This window comes from the organism of the source record quoted next, unplaced genomic scaffold (genome assembly GCF_019419815.1).
Source record: "Pyrus x bretschneideri cultivar Hongxiangsu unplaced genomic scaffold, Pyrus_bretschneideri_v1 Contig28, whole genome shotgun sequence".
In the NCBI taxonomy this organism is placed as follows: domain Eukaryota; kingdom Viridiplantae; phylum Streptophyta; class Magnoliopsida; order Rosales; family Rosaceae; genus Pyrus; species Pyrus x bretschneideri.
Genome location: NW_025999590.1, coordinates 1,083,237 through 1,094,406, shown reverse-complemented (window position 1 = coordinate 1,094,406; position 11,170 = coordinate 1,083,237). Strand labels below are relative to the sequence as shown.

Here is an 11,170-nt window from a genome sequence, read left to right as displayed (position 1 = left end):
ATTTTGAAGCTAAATGAAGCAGTTTTGGGCATGAATTGGATAGCTTAACTATGGAGCAAAGAGGATGGACGAAATTGAAGTCAAGAAGGGTTAGGAAATGCTACAAATCTGGTGGATGAAGTCCTAATGCAAAGAAGATAAGGAAATAGCAAAGAAATAAGGAACCTTGTCCAACCTTATCTTATCCTATCCTAACCAACTTTATCCTTTCCTAACTCTAACATTATCCTATCCTATCTAAATCAGGTTAGGACTTAAATCTAGCTAATTAGAGAAGATTAATTACACATTTAAACACCTATTTCAGTTTCTAGAAGCCTTATCCATTTGTTTGCCGCATGTGGACCATTCCTTGTAGTTTAGGAGTTGCAATCCTTCCTCTACACCTATATCATGAGTCCTTATCCATTTAGGTCCAGAAATCTACCCTTTATCCCTTCTAGAAGTCTAAATTCTGCCAAAAAAATACCTAGTTTCTAGAAGCCCTTAATTTCTGGCGAAAATTCCCTATCCCTTTCCCTTTTGGTTTCTATAAAGACTTAACCCTTTTCCCATTGGATTGTGCAATCCTTTTCCTTCAGAAATTGTGCATAAATTAGCCTATAAATACAACCCTATGCCAACACCCAATATGGCCGTGCCTAGTGATAAAATTGGCGAGATAGTGGCTACCCTAAGGGCATTGCCACAACATCCTAGCAAGTCCCCAATCCCAATTTCAATTCCCATTTCAACTAATAGGTTGTTACCTTCTTTGGTGCAGGTTCCAAATTGATTTCAAGGTGGTGGGAGCATTTACATGGACTATAGGAACCAAAACACCACAATCAGGGGGGATCACTATCCCTTCCCATTCATTGAGCCATACTATGAGAACTTTGAATAACATGTCGTGGATGGTGCAAGCTTCCATGCCGTGGGCCCAAATGAAGGTTAAGAGGAAGGATCGTCCAGCTGGAAGACGTTAAAGCAAGCACTTCTTGGGAGGCAACCCATGCATGCAAATAAACAAGGCCTAGGAATCTCCAACACTCCCTAACCAGATTTGCGTTCCTAAACCTTACTCTTTATTGCTTTCACTTTGCCATGATTGTCATGTTTGTTAGTTGTTTTATTTGGTTGTTTGTTTGTGAGTCTATGCTTAAAACACTGAGGACAATGTTTGGTTTAAGTTGGGGGGGGGGGTAAATAAAGTGTTTTTCATGAAAATTCGTGGGATTTTATCACCTATCACTTCTAAGTTGTTATTCACTATTTTTAAGTGTTTTTAGTGTGTTTTGAAGTATTTTTATGTGTCTAAAACAGAAAATCCGAAAATTTGAAATAAAAAATCGAAAAAAAGTGTTTTAAAAACCCAAAAAGAGTTGTTTTTAGAGTCGTTTTTGTCTTAGGATACCTTCCAACACAATGATGAGGATTTGGTTTTTAATTGCATGACTATTAAAGAAAGTTACAAACATGGATGAAAGTTTGATATACTCTTTGGTTTATGCTTAGTTATAGTTGACATTTACGAATTCACATGAAATCACAAAAAGGAAAAAAATCAGTTTTTGTAACATGCTTGACGGAAGGAACTCAAACTAACGCTACAACCCTGAGAGATTTGAGCCTAAACATTCTTTGGAGAGTTATAAATCTTGATTTCTAAAGTCGTTGCATGATCTCATCATTCTTTGCTTGGTTACTACTTAGAATGCATTTCATCACTATAGTTCCAAATACTAGAATTCATGCCCATTTCATTCAAAGCATAAAATTGAGTGCATAACATAAAACAAGATGAAGTTGTTTAGTTAAAACCGGAGCCAAAAAGCCTTACCCTTTGCATATGTATTGTATGTTAACCCCTTTGAGCCTTTGTTAGCCTATTGTCTTTGTTAGCCCACATAATCCTTACCTAGCCTAGATTAGGACTATCCATACCCTTGTTCTTAAAGGATAGGACAACATGACTTAGAGGGAATTCCTTTTGATCTACAATTTGTGAAAAAACAAGTGTGGGGGAAGGGATTTTCGTTGGGAATCCATGAAGTTGTATGGTTGGTGTGCCAAAGAAAAAGATTAGGGCACCGGGAAAAGAAAAAAAAACGTGAAAAAGAAGAAAAAGAAGAAGGAAAAAGAGTTGAAAATAAGTGAGAATGAACTCACAAGTGTTGATTGTTGAAGAAAGGGTCCAAAAGTTTGAATTTGACCCTAAGTTTTGTGTGAATCGTTCTTTGGTGTTCAAAGTTGATTTCTGCATTCAAAAGTGAATTCTAAGTGTTTATTTCATTACTTTGCTTTGTCATGTGTGGAGAAGGACCCTCTAACTAGCCTTTCACCCATTTATTTCACATCAAATTTTGGAGTATTTTCTACAAAGTTTTTGTTTTAAGTTTTAAATTCGTCAAAAACAATCCCCCTTTCATTTAGTCTTGTTATTTGAGTCAAAATTTGTTTTCTTTTAGTCTTTTGAGTCAAGTTGAGTCTTATTTTCGTCAAAATCACTTGTTGGGTCCAGAATTGAGTCTTTTTGAGTGTTTGTTGCTGGTTTAAGTGTTTTAAGTTAGTTTTGAGTCTATAGAGTCTAAATTAGTGTTTTTAAGTTTTAAATGTGTTGATTAGCATCCCTAGTTAATCCGCGGTCTAGAATGATCCCTACTTACATATCTACTACAATTGTCACAAATAGGGTTTAATTTGTGTGTCAAGTTAATTTTCACATCAAAGGGATGGAGGGTGTCGGGTGGGGAAGAAGAAGTGGGTTGTGGGGATTTTTTTTAAAAAAATACTTTTTTTAACTAATTATTTTAATATTTTATATTTTTATGACATGTGGCGCCCAGTCATTGTCCACGTGGGCGCCACATTATCAGTTAACGGGAGACTTAACAGCCAGACTAACGGATGTATGAGACTGTCCCAAAATTAAGACTTTAAGTATGACTCAGGGACGAAAAAAACTTCATGTACTAAATGTTGAAAACCACGAAACTTGAGGGTAGTAAACTAATATTTACCCAAATAAAAAATAAAAAGAAAAATTGTTCTCCTCCCAACTTCCCTACCCTTCTCCCTAACACTACCCCCTCTCTTTTCTATGTCACAACCTTAATCATTTTTCAGATTGAAAGTTTTATCTCTTATATGTGTTATTTCTCATTTATTTGCATTTTTTTTTGTAAAGAAAAAGGGTAATTATATCTCTTATGAATTTTCTTGTGAATTTTTAACATAGATTGAATGAAATGTCCTTAATTGGCTAACAGAGACAAACACAAGAACTAAATTAGCCAAATCGAAAATACAGGGACTAAATTGGCCATATGACTATAACACATGAATCATTTTGACATTTAAGCCTACAATAAAATAGAAGAATACGCATCAACCCTACACCATCTTCATGTAATGGCCAAAAATCATGCCTTAATTAACCGGTATGGACTATGGACAATAATTAAGATTTAACGTGTACACTGCAATATAATCGTTACACTTATTTCTCCATCATCAATAAAAGTTAGTACTTGATGATAAAGACCACATAATTCACCAATATTAATTGTGTACGTTTGAACCCCTTGCAACTTCAAAGTGATTTTAGGGTTCTTACATGGTGAGTTAGTAACGTATGAAATATGCAAATTACATCCATCTTTTCTGTTTCATGCGTATTAGCTAGCTGCAAATGTGAAAGAACCTATATTTGATACAAGAGGTAAGTGCCAAGCGACAACTGCAGCTCGTTCTTTTGTTGTGAATGGGGTCGAATCGATCGATCGAATTGCAATCATTTCGGTCAAACAAAAAATTGCAGAAACAATGCAGATTGGTAGCTGAGCATAGTAAATAGTTATGGCCGTACTGCAATGATCAAAATGTAGTAGAAAAAATGGGGGAACGTAATAATTAATGTGACCAATAAATTAGAGCCGGCCCTCAGCATTAGGGGTCCTGTGCAAATCAGCAAAGCATAACCATAACGAGTTGAACCCAGTCAATACTGTTGGAAGAGAACTTTGGTATTAATGTGCACATTTAATATATGTACACATTTTTATTTTTATTTTTATTTTTTTTAGAGAACTTTGATGGTACAAGGAAAATTTATTGATATGGAAAAAAAAAGAAGTTACATCTAGTTAGGAGAGAACATAAATATTAACCCTCATAAAGCAGGAAAAACCAAAATTACAAGAAAAAAGAAGAGAGTTTTTTTGGGGGGGGGGGGGGGTGGTGGGGGAGAAGGAGGAGAAGGGACGTACACCTTACTCTTCTTGAAAAAAAAAGCTTAGGGGTCCTTCTGAATCAGAGGCCCTATGCGATGGAGTATTTTGCACACCCTTAGAGCTGGCGGTGCAATAAATTGGACTCCTCTATTTATCTTATGGGTATAGTCCACGTTCATTAAACAACCAGAAATTAATGTCACTGGTAGAATAGTCTAGTACTATTTTTTCTATATGTAACTATGAAGTTTTAGGTTTAATTCATATGAATTGCAAGTTCAATAATAAATTAGTGTTGACCTATTGTGTAGTTGACTTATCCCAATCCCAACTTCTCTATACCCAATATCGTTGTATTAAAATAAATAAATAAAATTCTAGAAACTCAAGATATATCTTATTTTTATTATTCCATTGATCAAAAGCAAAATTCATACACATTGCATAGTTAGTGATGATGACGAGGATTGAAAATTAAAATAATGCGAAGGGGAGGAATTGGATCCCATCCGAGTTTACTTTGTAGGGATTCATCTTAGTCATTTCTCATGTATCGTGCGGTCATAAATTATTTGATTTTTTTAATTCAAAATTAAACATATATATATGACGAAAACTGATCACACAATATATGATTAACGGTTAAAATATAAGAATCTCAAAGATTCTCACAAAATGAATCCGGAAAGGTCCTCTTCCACAAAGGGGATGCCTGTGATGAGGACAGATTTGACCCTAATTGTAATATATTCGATTTGGCCGTTGTACTTGGACAAATTATTCAATTATTGGTGCCTTTTCCTTTGTTGGTTCACACGAGAGGAAAGGGTAAATAACTAAATCAATATTGTAGAGGGAAAAGGGCAACAAACTTTCAAATTTCCAAGCCCCTGCTGGGAAAGTTAGTTTGTAAAAGGCCCAGGAAAAAAATATTTGGAAATTGGAATGGTTGTTGAATCTTGGATGTGGAAGAATTTGAAGACCTTGTCTTAAACTTTATAGACAATATAATATTAATCCAACATGATCAATTGTCCTGTCCATGATCACATGACCCATGATTAATATAAAACAAAGCCCCCACTTAATCTCTACAGACTACAGTCAATAATTATTAGAGGTAAGGTCTCTTTGGTTCTTTAGAGCACATGCAACCTCAACCTCAACCACAAATTTTTTATTTTATAAAAAATCTACGAAAGAAATTTATTGATATACTAAATGCATTGTGGTTGAGGTTTTCTAAAATTGAGGTTTTTTTTGTTGTTGTCATTTTATCCTTATTTAATGAAGATATTTCATAAAATGATCAAAATGATTGATAGTGAACAAATATAGAAACCAATTTTATTAATTTCAAATCTCATATATCAAAGTAAGAAGTTATGTCAATCTCTCAGAGACTATCTTGGCTAAAAAGTCTAAAATAAAAAATATAATAGTATAACAGATATTTTTTTTTTTAACAAACTATAGTATCTACACTAATGAGGTGGGAGAGCGAGCTAAATCTTACAATGAGTTTATCATAATAATGTGGTTCAATTTTTCCTTTGGAGTAGTATCTACACTAATGGGATGGAAGAGCGAGCTATTTTGCCTTTGGCATAGTATCTACACTAATGAGGTGGGGGAGTGAGCTAAGCCTTACAATGGGCTTGCCATAATATTGTAGTTCAACTTCGCCTTTGGCAAGAATTGAGCCTAAGACATTTCGCTTATAAGTGAAGAGGAATACCATTAAACCGTAGTACTAGATGGCAACAGTATAACAATTACGCTAAATTTTTTTTACTAAGAGCAGGTATTGGTAATTAGTATATGTGGTTCCAACAAACAGGTGGATCATTATGAGATTTAATTTAGATCTCTCCCAGGAGGATCCTCTCCGGATCCTCTTTATGAGGTCTTGAGGATCTTCAAATCGTGTCCATTCATCGTATATTATGCAGTCAGTTTTCGTCAGATACTATTCATATTTAATTTAAAATGATTTCTAATTACACGATGTATTATGATGGATAGATACGATTTGAGAATTCTTATGATCCTCACAAAAAGGATCTAGAGAGGATCCTCATTCGGTTTCTCCACCAATCACTGTAAGTGTACATGATGACACTGATTAAGATTCCAATTATATACATAAAATTATACTGAATTTTGAAAAATATTGAATAGGTGGTCTCTGACAATGTGTAAACAATTGATATGGTTGGAAATAATGATATACAAATTTATAAAAATAATTCTTAGACTCTCTGCCTATAAGAAAGAACACAACACGACGCAGCTGCCCCCACACAATAGGAAATAAATCTGTGATTATCGCTAAAGACTAAAGGAGTTGCAAAAAACAGAGAAAGGGACCGGAGGGGGTAAGCAGTTCCAGCAGTGGTAGCTAGCTCCCCAGTTATGGGAAGAAATCCTTGTTGTTCCAAGGAAGGAGTGAAGAGAGGACCATGGACTGCTCTTGAAGACAAAATGCTTGCAGATTACATCCAAGCACACGGTGAAGGACAATGGAGCAATGTTCCAAAACAAGCAGGTGAATATCCGAGTCGACGATGTCTTTCATCTCTATGTTGTATCAACAACTGTTTCCGTTTGTGAGATTTGAACTCATGCCCGGGCTATGACTCTAAATTATCATTCTGATCGTAATCCTTTATTTCTATGATCCGTTAATTTATTTTGTTGAAATCAAAAACACAATGCAGGGCTGAAGAGATGTGGGAAGAGTTGTAGGCTTCGGTGGCTGAATTATCTGAGACCAAGCATCAAGGGAGGCGACATTACAAAAGATGAAGAAGACCTCATCATCAGACTCCACAAACTCTTAGGCAACAGGTCTTGTCTTGTCCTAATTGGTTCAACTCACAATTTTTTTTTATATTTTGAAATTGGTTAAATTAACAAATAAATAAATAAATAAATCTCAATTGTTGAATTGATCAAATTTAATTATCAACGACATACTAAAAAACTGACAACTTCATGAATTGGAATTTAAAAATTGATCATTTCGACAAATTTTTTTTCTTCTTCTTCTTTCTTTTACTAATTTAATTAGGGTTAAACTTTGTGATTGGTGCAGATGGTCTCTAATAGCAGGGAGAATTCCAGGGCGAACAAAAGATGAAATCGAGAATTACTGGCACAGTAATTTATGTAAGAAACATATATTATCATGTAGACCCTCCACCTCCACTGAGATCGCAGACACAGTACAACAGTCAAAAGTTGAAGTGCACTTAGAAAATGACCCCAGTTGCAATAATAATTTTGCATTGGGGTCCTCAATGCTTTGTAATTTAACTGACATCATGGCAGAAGAGTCTGAAACAAGTAGTGGGTCATTACTATCAGCATCAAAGTCGAGGGAAGAAGATCGTTCCAGCTGCTGGGAAAATATTTTGATGGAAGACTTCCACACGAGGGAGATGAGCCTCTCTGAGTTTCTGGATACTGACTTTACAAAGCTGAGCAATGTGTTTGGGTTTAGGATGTGTGATGTCATGAGTAATGAGGTGTTACTTGAAGGAGAATCTGGCTATGGATTCTGACGATGGATCTTAGATGCATGGCTGCTTAATTTCACTGACTTAGAGGAATAATGGATGATTATGTACTAAATAACAAATATGTATTTGCCTAATGGCATTGTCGAAATCCTGTGTAATATATTGCACTGAATAAATTAGTACCCTAGGGTTTTGTTTCAGACTTGTGCTATGCGCTTTAGAAAATGAAAAATGCAAGGAGTTTGAAGTTTTAAGTCTTTAAGAATATATTTCTTTGCATCCCGAGTTTCATGCTCCAATTCTTCAATATAACTTGTAGCTCAAATAGTTTAATATATTTGTTTTTGCATTCCAAGTTTCATGCTTGAATCCTCCAATCCTTCAATATCGCTAAGGGTTTTGTGTCCAGCTTGTGCTATGTGCTTTAGAAAGTTAGAATTTAAAAGGCAAAACACTTGTTGGTCGAGTAACTAAGAGTATTATTCTTGTATTAGAAGTTATATTTGTGCTCAAATGTCTCATTATTCTAAATATCATTTGTATAAAAAAATATTGATAAAATCTTAAGTACAAAAGGGCTTGACCATATGTTTCATTGATATAGCATTGGTATTCAGTTCTCCTCTCTAACCCCATTGACTTGTCGATACTTATGTGCACTATGTTTGAGTTTGTGGAACAAACTTTTTTCTTCCGGGCTGGGCTGAGCTGTTATGAAAATGCTAGGCTGAGATATAAAATACGGTAAATCTCAGTTTACTACCCTCAAGTTTCGTAGTTTTTAACATTTAGTATATCAAGTTTTTTTCGTCTCAGAGTCAACGGCGGAGCTAGTAACAGGGCTAGGGTGGGCTCTAGCATAGGGAGAGTATTAGTTGTTTAAGGTTAAAAATACTGATAATTTAGATTATTTTATTAATTTTAATTGTTATAGCCTACCTAATAAGTAAAATTTCTGAACAATAAGACTACTTTTAGAAAAAGTAAGAGTTAATAAATATTAAATAAATTATTTACTTTAATCAATATCAAAATTTATTATTATTATATTTCAAATCGTACACACACACAGGCAGTCACGTCTCATTAAGTTTTTTTATTTGATTAGTTTCTAGGGAGTAGTATAGTGATTAGTTTAGGAGTAGAGTAGTCATCTCATCTGGTTTTAAAAAGTAAATTTAATATTTTATTAATTTAGGTTTCATAGGAGTAGACTAGTTTATTATTTTATTTCAACTTTTGGGGTACAACACAATGATCCTCTTTCACTTTCTGACTTTCAAAAAAAGCATTTGGCCCGTCTCGACCTCTTGTCTCTGCACTGCAGTTCATAGAAACCAAGCATACAATACAAGTGAGAAAACTTGTTGATTTTTCTTATCAATAGGTAAGTTTTTAACCACTTTATTCTTATTTCTTGATGATTTTATTTGGTTATTGCTTTAATTTTAAGAATTCGTACTTTAAAAATTCAATTTCAAGTTTAATATATTTTTTCTGATAGTCTGATGGATTTCTTAGAAATATAGTTTATTATATAAACTTGCGTTATTATTGTTCAATTTGTTAGGTTAACATTTAATGAACAGGTTAAGAACTATTGATTCATTTTTTAAAAAGAGAGATGATGGTGATAAATTAGAGAGTGATATATACCTTTTGCATCTAATGATAACGCACCAATATCAACTGAGCAGCCTCCTGATTCTCACTAGACATCTAATATAATTGAACCTCAAGAAAAAGTTTTTGATGGTGCTTCTTTGGAATTGGAACGAGACCCGGGAAAACAGATTCAAATACATGAGCATCCTATTAATCAACAAGATGAAGTTCGACGTGCTTATATCAAAGCTGGGCCTTACCGACCGAAACTTCTTGAGTATCCTAGGTCTCGGTTTGGATCACAAAATCGTCGATTTCAATATTCTTGGTTTTCACAATTTCCATGGTTAGGATATTCTCTGACAACAGATAGAGTATATTGTTTCCCATGCTTTCTTTTTGGGACTGGTCCAACAAGTCATCCGGCATTAACTGTTAATGGGTTTAACAATTGGAAAAGAGTTAACGATGGAAAGAATTGTATATTTCTTTCTCATATTGGAGGTCCATCTTCATTACATAATACTTGTGTTTCACGTGTAGAGGAATTGATGAATCCATCTCAGCATGTTGACAAGGTTATTAATAGACAATCAAAAGAAGAAATTTTGAAGAATCGGTTGCGACTCAAGGCTATAGTTGAGTGTGTTCGATGGCTTACATTTCAAGCATGCCCTTTTAGAGGACATGATGAATTAGTGGGTTCGAAAAATCATGGGAATTTTATTGAATTGGTAAAGCATACAGCCAAGTTTAATGATAAGGTTGCTGCAGGTGTTCTAGAAAATGCACCAAAAAATGCCAAATATTTGTCACCCATGATCCAAAAGAAGGTTTTGAACATTCTCACCAACATAGTACAAAGAAAAATTCGTGAAGAAGTCGGGGATGGTGTTTTTTGTGTTCTTGTTGATGAAGCACATGATATTGCCCACGGAGAGCAAATGGCCATTATTTTAAGATTTGTTGATAATGATGGTTTTCTACGAGAACGGATTTTTAGATATTGTGTGGGTTGAAGACACTACTGCACCAACACTTCACAAGGAGATAAAAAAAAGTCCTTGAAGTTACGAGGTCATGGTACGATGGTGCAAGTAATATGCGAGGTCAATGGAATGGGCTACAATCTTTATTTATCAAAGAGTGTTCATCTGCTTATTATGTGCATTGTTTTGCTCATCAACTGCAATTGGCATTAGTTGCAGCATCAAAAGAAGTAGTTGTTATCTGATTATTCTTTTCAGCATTAGGTTCAATTGTGAATGTTATTACTACTTCTTCAAAACGTCATACTCAGCTGCAGGTTGCACACACAGTGAACATTAAAGAGTTGGTGGGTGCTGGTGAACTTGAGATGGGAAGATGAGCTAATCAAATCGGTATTATACATCGACCTGGAGCTACTCGTTAGGGTTCTCATTATGATTCAGTGTGTGACTTGATACATATGTACGACGCGTCTTGTATAGTACTTGAGAACATAAAGAATGATAGATCTGCTATAAACTCTTTGTGTGGGGAAGCTACTGGTGCTTATAATGCAATCAGATCTTTTGAATTTACTTTCATCTTGCATATATTGCAAGAAATCATGGGAATCACTGATATCCTTTGTCGCGAACTGCAAAATAAGTCACAAGACATTCTGAATGCTATGAACCTAGTCACTACTACAAAAGATGTCCTTCATAAGTTGCGATTGGATGGTTGGGCTACCTTTATTGATAAAGTGAGTTTATTCTGCAAAAAAACATGACATTAATATGCCCAATATGACTGCTCAATACAAAATAGGAACTAGTCGTTCTTGTCAGCAAACAAATC

At 34.7% G+C, this 11,170-nt stretch overlaps 1 protein-coding gene across 1 annotated transcript; it reads left to right on the top strand.

Moving 5' to 3' along the window:
* The first annotated feature begins 6,482 nt into the window (after positions 1-6,482).
* Positions 6,483-7,938, top strand: LOC103927483 (transcription factor MYB1). Its single transcript, XM_009336408.2, has 3 exons — positions 6,483-6,762; positions 6,935-7,064; positions 7,312-7,938. The coding sequence occupies exons 1-3, from the start codon at positions 6,630-6,632 to the stop codon at positions 7,778-7,780; spliced, it is 732 nt and encodes a 243-aa protein (XP_009334683.2). The 5' UTR covers positions 6,483-6,629; the 3' UTR covers positions 7,781-7,938.
* Positions 7,939-11,170: the final 3,232 nt, after the last annotated feature.